General features: G+C 40.9%; 2 protein-coding genes across 2 annotated transcripts in view; one reads left to right on the top strand and one right to left on the bottom strand.

Annotated features, from left to right (window-relative positions):
• LOC311023251 (ras GTPase-activating protein 1-like) overlaps positions 1-17,526 on the top strand; it is a 389,455-nt gene that overhangs the window by 66,776 nt on the left and 305,153 nt on the right. The window lies entirely within an intron of this gene.
• Positions 1,472-17,387, bottom strand: tmem161b (transmembrane protein 161B). Its single transcript, XM_084025549.1, has 12 exons — positions 17,143-17,387; positions 12,857-12,960; positions 11,661-11,741; positions 10,149-10,246; positions 9,856-10,012; positions 8,296-8,447; positions 8,122-8,182; positions 7,879-8,019; positions 6,794-6,907; positions 5,397-5,571; positions 4,612-4,708; positions 1,472-4,513 (listed from the first exon to the last, which is right to left on the bottom strand). Exons 1-12 carry the CDS (start codon positions 17,143-17,145, stop codon positions 4,218-4,220), a joined length of 1,479 nt encoding a protein of 492 aa, XP_083881675.1. The 5' UTR covers positions 17,146-17,387; the 3' UTR covers positions 1,472-4,217.

The raw sequence follows: 17,526 nt of genomic DNA, 5'->3' as shown, positions 1-17,526 counted from the left end.
CTTCTCACAATCGACATGAGGGTGGTATCACCTCTGTGTCACACAGAAAGCACACTATTATAGCGTCACCCCTCCAGAAGCTTCTCCGTTCTTCTGGCTGGAGTGAAGAGTGGGGGTCTCTCCTCCCCGCCCTGGAGCCGAGCTCCATGCCACTCTACGGAGGAGGGACCTCGGTGAATAGACTCCACTCAAGGGGAATAAAGGAACCTCTCCACTGGTTTGTTTTGGAAGCTGTCTTATTGATCTGTCTACCTATGAATGAATGCATTGGCCCAGTTTTCCCGCTCATGTGGACAATGGCACTCGAGGTCTGTATTAACTGGCCCGATGTTATTCCCAGAGAATGGCGTGCATTAGGAGGAGTTTGGGAGCGTTTGTGGTTTCATCCGTCTGCGTACTCCACAAACCTTTCACACAAGAATAGAGAACCCAAATTAAGAAAAGCAAATCAATATCCACTGACTGCCAAATCAATGCCAGTTTGAACGAGGACATATTTCATAAGTAGACTAGTGCTGAAACACAATTACAGTAATATTGAGCACCATTATTCAAATACTATTAACAAAAACACCATTTTAAATGTCGCCCAAGACCTTCAAAAAAAGGAGCCACTTCAAACGCAGAGAAAAGCTTAAGAGGACCATATGTGCGTGTCGTCTCCAAGTACAGAATAAATAAGGTTTAACGAAAGAGACATCTTTGTCAAACTATTTTGTTACCCAGCCAATCCAACTATTTGAGTAGGGCCTATCATCCTTTCCTTCCAGTACATGCAAGCATGAATTCAAGGTCATACCACAAAAAGCAGCTCTGCAGTAAAAGCCAACATCACTTTATTCAAGTTATTGAACAGATTTCTACATTCTGACTAAAAAAAGAGTCACATTTAGTCATTCCTGTAAAAAAACAAAAAAAAATATTATTTGCCGGTTAGATTTTTTTTAATGCACAGAAGGAGCTAAAACAAGTGAACAATTTTGCAACACACAACATGCCAAATAATTTGCTTATTGTTCTCAACCACATTTTAAGGACTTTTACTCCTGCTGGCATGATTTGGAGGAAATGAGAGAATGTGATTGAACAAGAAAGATGGTCGACATATTATTTTACAAAGTCTTTGGTGAGGCATTAATTCTTAAGTTGTTAAGTCATTCACTTATGGGCCGGAGGATCATCAAACATCTATGGGAATACTGCCAATTTGCTATAATCATAGTGAATATTGATATAATAAATATCTAAACTCAGCTTCTTTCTATTCTTGGGACTGTAAGCTGGCCCAATAATAAGATGTTCTTTCAACACTGAAAACAAATGTTTATAAATCCTTGCTTTGAGTTGACGTGGAGTTCAAAATACACAAAAAGCTTTGTAAATGAACCTATTTGTGTGATACGTCTAAGGTCATATATGAAGCCAATGAGTGAGTAGAGCATGAAGATAAAATGGAAAAAATAAAAAGGATATAGTAAAGAACACAATTTATTTGAGACAAAATCTAAAGCAGAAATAAATACATGGAAGAACAATGTGTGTCATTTGTGAACTCAACGATGAATAACAAACACTTTCAGTGTTAACAAACAGAAGAAACATTGCCTCATCAGAACACTGAATTCTGATAGTATCCCTGACACCTATTAGTGGATCAGACCAGGCCGTTAAAAAAAAGTTAATCTGTAACTGATTTGTCAAAAACAAGTTTTCAAAACCGATCACGTACTCATCACGTACTCAAAATAGCAAAATTGCTGTTAAAATTAGAAAAGTTCACATGCCTGGGCAATGTGTAATAAATACAAAAACAAAGATAAATCAATGAAAATAGTCATTAGGACAAATTAGATTTAGTTTGAAAGGTAGATTTAACAGATGGTAGTAGACAAGAAGTGCAAGGGGCGGGGGTGGGGGTTAATCAGATCACCATACAAATCATTCTCATGAAAACAATCTAGAAATTAGGCAGGATTGATACATTCATTATGTGCATATTCCCCATCATTTCAAACAGACACAACAGACGCTAAGACTTCCAACATCAGGAGCTGAAAAAGTCAGATATGGTGCTGCTTGCTTATGTAAAACGTGGTCTGTAACAAGCTCATAGAGCTGGAATTCATAAATAACAGCTCTATAATACAATAATGACAAAATGAAATACCAGAGAACCACCTGTAATTAATCTGGCACCACGCAACCTACATTCCTGAATGGACCGGACATATTGGGGACTGATTGTGCACACGTTTACCCAGCAGAGTATTACAGTAGGCAAAGACACTGTAAATACTGTGATGTCTCGCTGTGAACCAGGACTTGTGATTCCTTCTTTATTACGATGGACCTACAGAATACACAAGGCCGCAAAGTTGTAGTCCAGTTATACCTTCAAAAACTAGCAACACCAAATCTACAGCCATTGGGAGGGGGGGGGGGGGACAGACAAACTTGGCACCATTTTTAAAATCAAAACTTTTACAAATTCACAATTTGATCGATTAGAAAAAGAATAAATGAAAAATGTTCTCAAATGACTTCATGAGCAACGGATGGGTAAAAGTTAAAAAAGGAAAGCAGAACATAAAAGGCAATAGCTTATCAAAAGTAGCTGACATCATCTCCTCTTGATCACAATGCCCTTTCAGATTACAGCTGACCTAAAGCAGAGATCTTATACACGCATGCAGAGAGAGAGAGACACACACACACACACACACACACACGCAGACACACACACACAGACACACAGAGACACACACACACACACCATCTGATCCCTCAGTGCTGTCCTCCCTTCAAATCATCTCTTCTGCTCAAAAAAAGAAGGAGCTTAAAATCTCTCATAACTTCTGAAATGGCTCAGTTAAAACCAGGGAGGTTACAACGCAGATTAAACATTTAAATAAATCATCTTCAAGTCAATGCGATGTCTCCCTGTGAGTCTAACATCTCCTCTTCCTCCTCTGCAGATACAGCTCTTCTTCAGATGTCCACTCTAACACCCTCCCCTCCTCCTACCGACAGAGACGCACTGGTTCTTGCCACAACATATTAAGACTATTTCAGACACGTTTGTGGTCCGTTTTGTGGAATTTAGACATTTGAGTAAAACAGGCAATCATGTTTGAACACACATATTTTAAAAGTTTTGATCAAAAGACAAACACGGGGCACAAGTGTGGCAGTTATTAGTTTCCCAAAAAATACAAAAACACAAGGAAAATATAATGTGATATTAGGCTAATATAAAGTCATACATTAGCCTCCACGAACATCTCCAGATTCAATGACCAAATGTAGCTTCTTTCCAATGCATCACAGTGGGAATTTTCCCATCATGGACTGTGAGAGACTAAATAGTTTCATAACTCTTAACCATCCTTATGTCAAAGCCCTGCAAATATGTAGGCCGACCAACCAATACACCTTTAACTTGACAGCATGTGTCCCGTCATGCAGAACTCCAGAGGTGTTTCATGTAAATTCATTGCCGACAGTATTATGTCAAACACGCCTTAGTGACCAATGGAAATAGATTTAAACAGGACAACTGTCTGAAATCTGGCTCCTACGGATGTGCATGGACCTGCGACAGGCTGCATTAAGGGCTTTCTACAATATAAGACATTGTGATTCTGAAGATGTTGATGGAATAAACTCGTTACTTGGGATCAGCTGTGAAAGAAAAAATACAAACAAGAACATCAACTCTTCCCTCACATTGGTGAAACTGAGCTGAACTGCCACACCACATTTCAACATGTAAAATGAATTGTGATCAGCATCTGACGACACATCTTCTTTTACCTCAATATTTAAAATTCTAAACGGCAGACTGGACCAATTTTGTCATTACTATGCCAATACACCACTTACACCAATTATCATTATTCTAACTCATACTTTAGTCCGTCTGTTATTAAGGTTTATAAATCTTGCTTTCAAAATAAAAAGGTAGTGGACGTTGTAGTAAAAACAATGACAAGAGTTCACAGAGTCATCTGTGGAGGAAGCACTGGAAATTGAACCAGGAGCTCTGATGATATGGTCAGTCACCGTGGAGGTCGTCAGAGGGACGAAGGAGGGGAAAGGAGGAGGAGTTGTGGAGCAGAGTCACCATTGAGCCTCTGTTGCCCCCACCCAGTCCTTTCCGATCAGGCCGAACACACGGCAGCACTGTGGGGGTCCGGCTGACACTGCTGTTGGTGGTGCTATGCCGCCATGAGATACTGATGGTAGAAAAGACCGAAGAGGGAGGTGGAGAAGAGGCAGGCAGCAATCCACCAAGTAAAGAAGGAGAAGAGGCCCCGGAACAGCAGAGGGCTAAAGACAGTCCGCAGGCCACCCAGAGCCATTGACAGCTGGGCTACTGATGCCCGAGCTCCGGTTTCTACCATTGAAGCGGGTGTTGGGGCTTCTATTGGTGCCGCCCCCATCACAGAGTCAGAGTTCATATCATAGGTGCAAGGCAGGTCTTCTTCAGGATAGACCCACCAGGAGTATCCACCTGGAATACATTAGGATAAGGAGGGAAAACAGCTTGAGTTGAGGAAAGGAAAAGAGATATTGTAAAGTAGGAAAATCCTCAAGCAGTGCATGACTCACCTAAGGTTTTTAGCAGCAAAGTTGTATGCAGCAGCATCACCAGTGGTGCCACATACTGTAGTGCGATTACACACAAGTAGTAAAAAACACGTGCAACCTGGGTGAAATCAGAGAGGAATAATTCTATTACTATATTACTTTACACAGACTGGTCATCATGCAAGACTTGGAGTTTCAACAACAACAACATGTAGCTGCTTTTTGTTTCCTCAGTCATCATCTAATGTAGGGATACAGCATCAGTTTTAAATAAGGTTAGATATTATTGGAAAACACTTTCTCTCGCAATCGGTCTGTTGTAGACCACAATTCTATCACTAGATATTAAATTCAAATAAATAAAAACACACTCTTGACAGCGAACCTGGATTTGTGCCGCCACATATCCTAACTTGGACTCTGTACACATTGTGAAAAAGAACACAAGTTGTAGGATGTGATAGGATGGTCTGCATTAGAGCCAACTGTCAGAAACCACAGTGCACCACAGGTGGACTGCATGCCTCCTGCAGAATGTATGTCTGGACAGATGCCTCTGTTCCTTAATTCACTCAGACTATGCATCTATATTTGCTTTAAATAAAGAAAAGGGGTTAACCCCCAAACCTCTGGAAAACCAGCCAAGATGGCTCCATCTAAGCAGTTACAATGGAGCATAACACCGCTCTGCCTCTTAATACCTTACATGTGTTGAATGGCATGACGTTATCATTTCATATTTCCTAAATTGATGCAGAATTGCAGAAGGGTATAATAAGGATTATTATATCTATTATCTTATTCACCATCTTCTGCAGGTCAACGGTACTTATCCGTCCCGCCTCCTTCTTCATCTGGTCCACACCCTTCTGGGCCAGGTTGAGGTAGGCCTGCAAATGATGCCTCATCATAGCGAGCCGGAGCATACACATCAGTATGATGGCCCATAACCGCAGCGTATCATACGTCTCCTCAGTCATGCTGGCATTAATAGAAAGACAGGAGTGAGTCAGAGATGACACATGGAGGGAGGACAGCTTTGTTTTGGCCTGCAAGCTCGACCCATCATGTATCTGCTCCATCATGTGGATGGTAGGCAGAGACGATGAGAAGGGGAGAAGGGGAGATGGGAAGAGCAAAGGAGTCGTAAACAAGTCAGAAGACAAAGTAGAAGAGGGTGAACCTGAGAGATAAAAAGGTTAAAAGGGGGTTTTGTGACATGAAATCAGGCTTCATCATGTCTGACCTTGATGGTATCAGTCCCCGTTAGCAGTAGAAAAAGACTGACACACGACAGAATTCATACTGTACATTCATAACAAATGAAAGAGGTTATCTTAGAATGAATAGCCAGCTAACAAATGACATCAGTCAGAGAGACAATAAAGAGCTTTTCCCCGAGGTATGTCTACATTTGTTTACAGTCTAATTTGAACCCGAGTAGACAATGTGTGTATTGTCATTTCATCTACGGGCTGAATACATTCCTTATCTCATTGAACCGTTGTAAATTCCATTTTCATAACTGCTGTTGCATTGTTTACATCCATTTTCCAGCACAAAAACCACAATTACTTTTATTTTCACAGCTTGCCAAGGTTGTCCCATTCCTCTTGTTTGAATGGCAGGTAATTAGCTTTCTAGATATCAAGGGAGTCCAACTGACTTGCCTACCAGGCACAGATCAATCAACCGCACACCTTTAGCACACTCTTGCTTGCGAGAAATGTTTGGGCAATCTCATACATGAGCTAGAACGCTCCACATAGTAAACAGGTAACCGAGATAGCTACTAGAAAATGTATATAATAAATAGTTACAATCAACAAAAGGGCAAAGCAATATTAGCAAATTAGCATGTACACAATAATGTGTCCAGTCACAGCACACAGATCTCAGAACATATTATCAAGTCAGGGAAACAGGGATGGCTAGAGCAGATCATCCTTTAACCATAAGGTTGGTGGTTCGATCCCTGGCTCCTGCTGTCCGTATGTCCCGCAGCAGTCAAAAGTGTCCTTGAGCGATACAATGAAAGCCAAATTGCTCCCCCCAGGTGCTTTCCAGCAACCCACTGCTTCTAAATGCTTAGGATGGTTTAAATGAGGAGGTCAAATTTCATGTCTATCACGAACATCGTCATGCACATCTGGACCAGACATTTAAAAAGGACTGTTGGAAGCAGATAATAACTTTTACTTACAAAGGCACATTCTCCTTTTCCAGAGTGGGGTTCATTATGTAGTCCTTGGTAATGGGCCTGACCCACAGCAGGACCATGATAAGAGGGGACAGGAAGTTGATATGAAGCAGAGTCCTATAGGAAACGGGAGGTGAAGGAGAATTTGCGAAGTTAAACCACTTATAATTCTTCACGCTGAAAAACATCTCGACTTCCTTTGTAGCAAGTGTCCCAGAAGATATCTGATAATTACAAAAATGTCTGGCAACGGAGGGAGACCGAAAGACTTATTAATAAATATAGGTATTATTGCTGATAATCAGGACCAATGACCCATGCATTTCCAGAGAAAAGAAATTAGCTCACTGAAATCTGGCTTTTTTAATATCAATTAGAAGTTAAGATAATGAGAAATATGGTCCATGCTCGCAATGCAATTTTCAATGTAAGGGGTGAGAAGACAACCATGGCACATATTTCAACGGACTTGGAGATAATCCCTGCTAGTGACAGCGCCCGAGGATGTAAGCTCGTCACAGTGATGAGGACGGGAATGGAAGAGACCATTTCGGAGAGTCTGCTATACCAAACTGGATAATGTAGATGTGATGTGCTCCCTGCTTTGCACCCACTATCATGGTCATAGACATGCCACCCAGTGAGTTCTGAAATAGAAATCTGGCCCAACTGAGGAAGTCTTCATCTGACTCAAGTCTTGTATCTGACATGCTCTGAATAGAAGAAGCCAAGTACAACTGCACTTTATTTGACTTCTTGCTACTCCGAGATAGGTCAGTTTGGTATAATTTGTGGCTAATTCAACCACATTGTGTATTAATCTAGTCTAGAACCACAGAATTTTTCCATTTTCATCACACGTACTGTATATTGCAATGAACAACGTGAGATGAAATTCAAGTTATATGCTTTCACTTAAAATACCACTGATGAGTGAGGATAAACATTTATAGCCTCAGCCCCAAAATAGGGCCAAAACGTAAAAAGGAACTAATCTTAAAAAGGTAGCATTGCAACAAACAAAGGGCGATATCAAATGTAATCAATGAAAAACACACGAGTGAAGAAAATGACTGTAGTGGACGTACTGTGTAAATTTGCCTGTGGTCAGATTGAGTGCATCTAGGTGCATCTGGGCCAATCGCAGACCAGGGAAAGTTAGAAAGGCTCCAATCAGGGAGCAGAGGAGTGCCAGGATGAGCTTGAAGGTGAGTTTAGATATGGGACCCCTGTGAAAGAGAAAAACATAGTGAGATACTACCTTAGTTTCAGTCATAAAGAATTCACAAAAGGGAAAAACGATCCTATGAGAATACTGATTTTGTACTTACTGGGACTCTAAGCCCTGGTGCTCCAGAAACTCTAAAGCACTGTCAGAGAAATTTGCAAAACCTGAAAGATGAAGAAATATTTGGAAAAGACTCACTCACTGGGGCCAAAAGTAACAACATTTGTTTGTTATAGGGTAATTTGCCAAAGAAAAACAAACACAGTGGAGCGCTCACCTGTCTCCAGACCAAACTCCAGGTAGTTTTCAGTGACAATGAGAATGGCCATGGCTTTGACAAAGAAGAAGAAAGCAAAAGTAATGCAGAGTGAACGCTCGCCTCCTTCCTCCAGCTTGAAGTAGTGGGCCGTTAGAGAGAAAAGGGTCTTGCTGTGGCGACAGAGTCAAGGGAAAAACATCTCCAGACACCCACTGGCATTCAAAGCAAATCCAAACTGCTTTGCAGATATATTTTCAATGCCTTTCACAGGTTCAAGGGAAACGGATATGCAATCAATCAACCAATACAAAACATTAAGAATACGGATCACACAGCTATTCAGCACACAAAATGTTTCGTCTTTACCCGAGTACAGAGTTTGAGCTTTCTTACAGGACCCGCGCGCACCCTCAACTCCTAAATGCCACACAAATCCTGCACCACAGCAGAATGCGAGGGTCTTTAGCACCAATGTGTGCCACTGAAGACAAAGTATTCTACTCTGCCCCCGTCAACCTTGATTAGAAAACTGTAAAGACAGAGCATGTTTCTAAAGCCAACTCTGTATGCCACAGAGATGAAAGTCCCAGTTTCTGCAACATTTCAGGTGAAGGAATGCCAATTTTTCACTCCCTTTATTCCATTTCAAGAATGGTATTCAATCCCCCCACCGTCCAATTCAGTACTGTGCAGACAGCTGCATAAACACTCACAAAACAAGTTCAAGCCAGCATGTGGTTGAAAAGCGGTATTTGAGCATTCGTGTAGTGGGCTACAATTCATATAGTTTGCCTGTCAACATTGGCCAAAGGTGAGGATATGTTCTCATATTTACAGCTTTCAGTAAACAGGGTGCCATTACATGCAGATACCCGAAGAGCATGCTGCTCCAGGGTTATGGGTGAAGGTTAAGATAGTAGAGCTGGCAAGAGTCTTAAACATATCATCAGCGCTGAAACAGGAAAACTGAAATCAGCTGTTCCATTAACACTTATATTGAGCCAACATATTGCCTCATCTTCATAGTGCTATTTCATCTGTTACCTAGTCTGTACTACACCCCCCCTCCACCTCCAATCTCCGACATAGGCAGGAAATGACATACCATCTGACCACAGTGAGCCAGGCCGGACCAGGAACACGGAATAGATTGATCCCTGTGGTTGGTGGCAAGGATAATGCTTATCATTTAGCAATCATTCAGCGTAGCAAAATAGCAGGTAAGTGTGGAGGATAAAGGTACTGGCAGGCGAGGCAGAAGGAGCTTGAGCAGTCACTTTATAGTCTCTCTCCGTCAACCGTTGCATCCACACAATCAAGCTGGAATGACTTGTGCTCTTATAGACAATGAGAGGTTAACCTACGGCATATATAGGATGGTGGTGAAGAATGTAAAGTGAAAATAATGATAATGTGTGCAGAGGAGAGTCCGTAGAAAAGACATTTGTTCACCTGAATCCTCAAATGTTGCCAACACACTTACATAATGTACAGCAAAAATATGTCATATGGATGAGATTTAACAATCTGATTTAAAAAAAAAAGATGCTAACAATGATATAACGGTTTTAAGGATACAGGACAAAAGCGAGTACTAGCATGCACCAGACCACACTGATGTTCATCTCTCCCGAGGGCTGAGCCACACTGTAGTAGAGTTCTGTTATCAGATAAACCACAGTTGCAGCTACGGTGAAATCCACCAGCCACTGGAACTCTGGGAAGTAGTGCAACGCTGGGGGCATAGAGAGGATCATTTAATGTGAATATTCAATAATAACATATGCACAGCAGCATTTATGCAACATTTAACAGTGTGTGATTGGAAAGTAACATTTACACTGTCTTTATCTCTACTTTAAGATTTATACCTAACGTATCTACTTCTGCGATGCATTTCGTCTCCAGCTGTAAATCGATGTCCTTGGGAACCGTTAGCAGCTTATTCTCTATGTGACCATTGTACTTCCTGGGGCAAAGAGGGGAGAGAGCAGGACAACAAAGAGGTCAGGATAAAAGAAACAATTAACTACAAAACGCAGAGTAGACAGAGTTTTAGAGAATACATTTATGCACAATTATGCTGAAAAGTGATCCCTTTAGTGAGGTCCGTTCAGGAAGACATTTTTGTTTTCGCCACAGCTTGACTTTTATACAATTGAAAAGAGGTATCCGTTCCACACATTTCTGCACTCAATGCAGCTCCGGCATCCAATGTTAATAGTTGGCAAAGGTCTAGTTACTTTTATTACTATTATACTACCGGACTCCTCCATGACCAAGGGGGGGCAATACACATAGCAGCAGCACTAAATCGATAACAGCAGGCAAATGGAGAGCTGTTCTTTAGGCTTTAGGCTTGAATTGCTGTCTGGTGGGCCTCCTCAGTCCGGCGCTTTGTTTGTTCAGCCCTGTGTGTGTGCGCTGGATTCACAGGACAATACCACTGTAAGACTCTAGGCCCAAACATGCCCTGGACAGATTTCATCTGTGAGGCACCTGACAGGAAAAAGAGGGGCTCAGCATCACCCCTGACTGAGGGAGTCGGGCAGTTAACAAAGGAAAGGGAGCTGCATGGCACGAGCTGGCAAAAGGACAGTGGTCCATCTTTTTCTTCAAGGGATTACTGAACATGTGGTGCGAGAGAGCCTTGACCTGCCTCATACAGGGTCAGAGAAAGGACTGCGCTACAAAACTGCCCAAGTTAGGAGCGGGACACCATGAGCAACAGTGAGGATTAACTTTCTGTTGCGACTTCAATTTAAATTCATATTTAAAAAAAAAAAAAAGGAGAGCACAAAAGGAAAGAGCACTTAATTCACGTGTTCAACATATGGTTCAACTTCCACCTGCGGCCCTAAAAACCTAATAGTAGATTTTTTTGAATTGCAAAGTAGTCTTGATGGAAACTCATATTGCAGAATCAAAGCTTGACATCTGACCACTTTGAAGACATTATACTCTTTGGAAAACTTTGATTTCAGAGGAAGATGCAATCCTTTTAAAGTGTCATCCCCTAAAATAGCCGAATAGTAATTGCTCCAAAAAACAGGACCAACTTTCCTCACATCCGCTAGACAGGGCCACTTCTAAGCCCAGTTGCTCTGAGCCTCGCTGAAGTGCCATAAAGGAACAAAACAACAAAAACAGACTTCTGTCTCCTTACTTCAAACAGGCCTTAAATGAGCCACATAAACACATCAGCTTCATCTGTTTGCCGACATGCCTGTGGTCTCCATCCATCTCCAAAGTCTACTTCTCATCTTTTCTTCCCTCTCTGATGAAAGGCGTGCCTCTCGTGCATCCTCTGTGCCACTGCATTTCCCCAACCCCCAAACAATAGCCAGTCTTCACCCCCTCCCTCCCCCACACCTCCTACCTACCTGTCTTTCTTCTTCTGTCCTTTTTGTTTCCCAGCTAAGCTCCTCAACTCATCTTCCGTGGGGTGCTGATACCACCGCAGACTGTGAACAAAGAAAAGGAGAGAACCGGGCTCAGACATGGACAGAGAAGGAAAGAGTGAAAAAAAAAAAGGCAAAGCAGAAGGGAAAAAAACAAAAAGCACTTGTACACTAAAGCTAGATTTTTTTTGTCCTACTATGAAATTATTTAAAACGTACAATGTTCAAATATTTATCAAATTCTGATATTCCGAAGTATGGAAATAGCAGGTAAAGGGAATTGAATTTTATACATTTGTCTGTTCATGTGGGGAATTCGCTTACTTATATCACCTTTAAATCACACCTTAAAGGAATAATATCAAAACTCTCATTGAAAAAGATGCCTCTGAAGCAGCATTAAGTCTTGATTCTATGAACAGGACATGACCCAAATCCTAAATCGTAGCAGCTTTACGAGTAACTTCAAAACTTACACACAAAACAGACATTTCTCCAGAGCTTTACTTTATATCACCGACTCCGACACACATCTAAAAGGCACTTGTGAGAGGCATTACAACCGCAAGGTTATCTGGCTTGAAATAGGAGCTACTTTAAGAGCATCCGTTTGAACATTTCAGGCACACTCAAGTCCTCAACTTTGTTGAGAAACCCTCTTGTCAGAGCATCTTAAGAAGCACTCGGCGTGACAGAGGAGGATAGAAGGAGCACAGCTTGTTTATCCCCTTGTACATTTATTTATTATGGAAAATTAATTACAAAATATTCTGGAGGGAAACTCTAGGCCTTCTGCTTAGGGCAAAAGTTTTCCAAAAAATATTACACCAGTGCCCTGAAAAGAAAAAAATATTAATTATTAAATGGTTTCCAAGAAGTTGTTTACTGAAAAACATATGTGGCACTGATTAGAAGAAATGAGGCGGGTCCTCTCGGGTCATCCCCAGTACTTTGATGGCCTTTCGTCTTTAAAGTATGATTTAATGAATCTATTTCTTCTCCCATCCAAACCCCTTTTCAACACTTTTCTGTCTGTGTAAACATGCTGATCCCCATTGTTCATTCTTCTAGACTCTTGGAAATAAACTCCTCAATAGGGAAGTAAACTGAAGAAAATTAAACGGTATTAAACATTTAAAGAAATTATACAAAACAGCATTTACAGGATTCTGCATTACCTGCCACTGCAGAGAAGCCATCTTGCGAAGGAATAATGAGGTATGATTTTCTGAATTACACTGGCCATTACCATGGTAACCACCAGCTGCACACCGATCACACCCTGTGGAAATAGGATGGGGGTTTAAAATCACATTTAAAAAGTAATTATACATGCCATAATGCAGTTACACATATGAAATATGGGTTTATATAGACTAAAGGGCTTAAGTTTATCTTCTAACTGTACCATAGGAAGCGTCTCAAGTGCAATTTGAAGTCTATTACCAATCTCACTACAGAAGCATCTAGTGACATTAACAAAAGGTACATATAGTACATGCTATAGCTCCTAGCATTTCTTTTGTAAATGCTGTAACCGTGAGAGGGAAAGTTGTTGAAAGATTAGGCCCCACTTATCTCGATAAAGATCCGGAGGTCAAACACAATGCCCTTGATTTCACTATAAACATAGATATGGAGTGCACTCTTGAGAACACCTAGAGGTGACCTTTCTATAGTGTTTCTAAGTTGTCCCTTTAATATCAGTGGTTGTCTTTTTTACCCAGAAAGTTATGGCAGCAGACAAATTTAACACACACATTTAACACATTGTTTTTTCTAATTATAATTTCAAGGGATTTCATTATTAACTAACCAACTAGTTAATAATTAAATGAAGTGGTGAAAATACAATGTTCTCTATATTACACCGTTAAAATCTGTGACAATATTTCCAGCCTCCAGGTGCCCTGGAGAATGAACAGCCATCACTCCTGTGGTAGGTACCCAAAGATTTAGCAACATGAGGAGCTCAATATAAACCCAGCACACTTAGATCAATATTCTCTTAAGCTTAAGAGGCCAGAATCATTCCCATCATGCTGCGCTTTTATCCTTTCACTGTAGGTAAGGTCTGCGGGTTGGTCTATCTTTTTGGCAATAAGTAGGTATTATTGATATCTGTGTCTGCACACACTTGAGCAAAGAAAACCAATTAGGTAACTAATCCCCAATAAAATACAGTGTCATGTGTGTGTGTGTGTGTGTGTGTGTGTGTGTGTGTGTGTGTGTGTGTGTGTGTGTGTGTGTGTGTGTGTGTGTGTGTGTGTGTCTAAATCTGCTAGCACCTGGGCATGTACCAGTGAATCTGCATTTGCAAATGTATCACCTAAATGTAAAGCAATAGCATCGCATAGCCTTCTTTCTTTTCTCAACATGATGTTTTCACATGAAAAATATTAGGCTAAACAAATCCCAGCTCTAACTCAACTCTACACAACAGAGCCTAGATTCACCCTAAAAGGGCAATTTAGAATACTAATTTAAACTTTGCCTAATGTGCGCTTTGGTGGTAATTTGAGAATAGTTGAGGAATACATTTTTCCCCCCTCAACTAATTCAGGGCTCAATCTTTAAAAAAAGTTAAATACAAACTCTGCTGACATGCAGACTCTGACAATATACCCTCTGGGTCGGACCTAGCGGGTGCTTGGTGGTCTATCCTGGTCAGCATGAAGCATTACCAATGCCTTTAATTATTGGTAATGTTTATAGTTTCCATGCTTCTTTTTTTACAACACTATATTCTCTCCTTCAGGCAACAGACACTGATTAAAATGATGCCCCAGCTCACCATTCTCTGGTTTTGACTAATCTTCCACTATAATTGATTTTTACACCGTTGAGTCACATTTTTTGTTAGTAGAGCCTTCAGCATCTTTACTTAAGCTTTCAGCTCATCTCATAATAGCGTAATGCAAAAATGGACTACACATGCAGTCCAAATTTCTACAACAACACTCCTTTATTTTAATATTTTACAAGAAATTTGGTTTTGGGCAATTAACATGCTAACCTAAAACATAACCGCTTCGAGCATACTGCTGAAGTGCATAATACTAGTAAACGTATTTCTGGGTGATGGTTAAACTTATGGCAGAATGCTTTGGGTGCAGGAGGAGGAAGTGAGTGACAACTACACAGGACATGTGATGAGGCCAGACCGGTAGAGTAGACCTAGATTTTGCATTGGTCATGGGATACCCAGTGTCACCCAGCATGGGGTATGCTCCAAAAGTTAAAGTACATTCCTCGTCTGGAGTCACAGAGGGGAGAGTGGGTGCCAATCACTTGGCAATTATGTGACCAAACACAACCTCTCTGACTCAAGACATTCACCATATAAGTAATGGTCATGATATATAGGTCAAATGCAAACAGCCTTAGTTTCCTGGATGCTGACCATTCTCTGTGGGGGGCCCTGCAAAGATCTCAGGCCTGGAGGAAATTGAGTCAGCATGGACTCTCTTATCTTTCCCAGTCCGATTGACCCCCTCCACACAACAACCAAATGAAATCTGTAGGGGGTAGAGAGGGAGAGCTGCAGAGATAACCAGAGCTCAAACACCTCACTACTATTTTGCCCATGAAACTAACTTTGAGGCACTGAAACTCCTTATTGACCAATGCTTCCACAGTTCCATTCATCTAACTCTAGGGTCATCTGCCTCTGTAAACGGTACAACTATTGAGTGCTGGACATTTTAGACTTGAAAAGTTTACAAACTTTTTTTTTGCATAAACAATATCACAGCTCTTTGTCTATGTCTCTATTTCCAATATAAATATTGCAGCTTTTGTAAGAAATGGGATATACTGTATATCACAATAGGTCAGGTCTCCACTGCAACCATTTTAAAAGTTGGCAACCGGTTCTTGGCCTTTGGTTGCTATCAGTAGCAACAACTTTTTAACATATAAAAAAATAAGGACTGCAAACAGCAAAATGTGCATCCCAGTGTCGTCAGCTGTATGTGAGAGGGCTGATGTTGGTGTCATATGAGGGAACCACAATCCAAGACTTCAATAATGAAGGGCAAATGGTTCTGTGGTGGGAATCAGCACAGAGGTCGAGAAAAACTAAATTTGAAAGGGAGAGAACGGATGAACAAGCAACCAGTGACATGCTGGATTCATTGTAATGGGATCTGTGCAGAACATGATAACAGCTGCACTAAAGGTAACACTTTAGATTAGGGAACACATATTTACCATGAACTAGTTTCTTATTAGCATGCATATTAGTAGCATATCTTTAAAGTATCTGATAAAACAGAAATCACTGAGAATTTGGTTTGAGTACTGTAATAAAACTGTTTCATTCTCATTATTAAGCTGATGTATAACTGCATAATATATAGCATGGGAATCACTTTTAAAAGTTGGTGGGCCCTGTGGTTCTAATATTGATTTTGTAGTGAGAAACTAAATGACATGTTTGTTGGTTCTGTGATATACTGTTGCTTAAGTTAAGCCGTTTTCCCTGCCCCTAGTATTGTATACCATGGTGGTGCCACAATAAACTGGGAGTGTCCGGACCGCATCCCATTGTTCTACCTGTTTGATTTGAAGAATGAATGACTCTACCTGCCTGGCAACTACTGTCCTGTCCAAGCTGCTATAACAGAGAGCATTCAGCAGATTGTGGACAATCAGTTTGCATTATATGTAGAATAAATCAACACATAATAAAAAGGTCATAACAAAATTACGGTAAAAAAAACCCATTACATTAAAGATGATTTGTTGTATCTAACTGGTTTTTTTTTAGGATTGTTGGGGTACTACATTTACATTTACATTAAGGTCATTTAACAGAGGGTACTATAACAAATGCACCCTATCAGGGATGTATGTAATCATAAGTATCCATTATTGGACCAGTCAAAGCCAAAAAAAGACAAACATCCACACAGTGGTGCAGTTAACATCCATCCATTCCCCCTCGTTAGGTTCACGGTGCAAACGATATCTGGCATGTTTTATCAAACCCTTTGAAAATGAAGGTGAACACACCTTGACTTCTGCCAAAGGCATCCTGCTGCCTGGTGACACCGTTATGCTAGCTGCTTGTGTGTATGATGTATACTGGTACATTGAGCTTATCCTCAAGCTCTAACGGCTAATGCCACTACTCCCAAACACTGTATATGTGAGGGAAGACCACTTAAAACAGTAACCGCTACGTGATATTAACATCATGTAGACTGTCAGTCAACGGTCACTGTTAACTAACGCTAGCTAAAGAGCTACACTGACGAGCCGGCTACAGGCACCTAGGCTAGGAAGCTAAGCTAGCATTTGAATGCAAACGCAATTTTTGTCTGGAAAAAAAACAACAATCGTTACCAGACGTCGCATTACATCTCCACATGAAAACTGACGTTAGCGGTTAAAACTCATATCAACGAGGTGCGACAGACAGGATAAACCGTTGTGTTCAGGTGTTCCCTGTCATACTCACCATGTTGATGAAGTGCAGCTGAAACGCACTCTACCCCGACAACACTGAGCACCCCGAGTCGGAAATCAAGCGGCGAGGAGCACATAAGCCCTTCTTGCGATGGTTATGCACAAAATGAAGGGGTTTCTCATTCAAATTGTCACAGTATCCTTGCAAGAGATGGGTTACATCGTCAAAAAAATCAATGGATTCAACCTCCGCTCACAAGTATTTTCAACTGCAGTAGAGGTCACGCTAATACTCTGGGTAAGAGGGCGTCTTCGGATATGCCTGTACAAAAAGAGGAAAATACGACAATTCAATAAGTCGCCCTCTCACGACTTAAAATAAAAATTTAGACTATAGAATATATTACACATACATGTATGTCCTAGAGTCCTACAT

The sequence above is a fragment of the Eutrigla gurnardus genome, assembly GCF_963514095.1.
Source record: "Eutrigla gurnardus genome assembly, chromosome: 13".
NCBI classification, from domain to species: Eukaryota; Metazoa; Chordata; class Actinopteri; order Perciformes; family Triglidae; genus Eutrigla; species Eutrigla gurnardus.
This window is presented reverse-complemented; position numbering and strand designations above follow the sequence as displayed.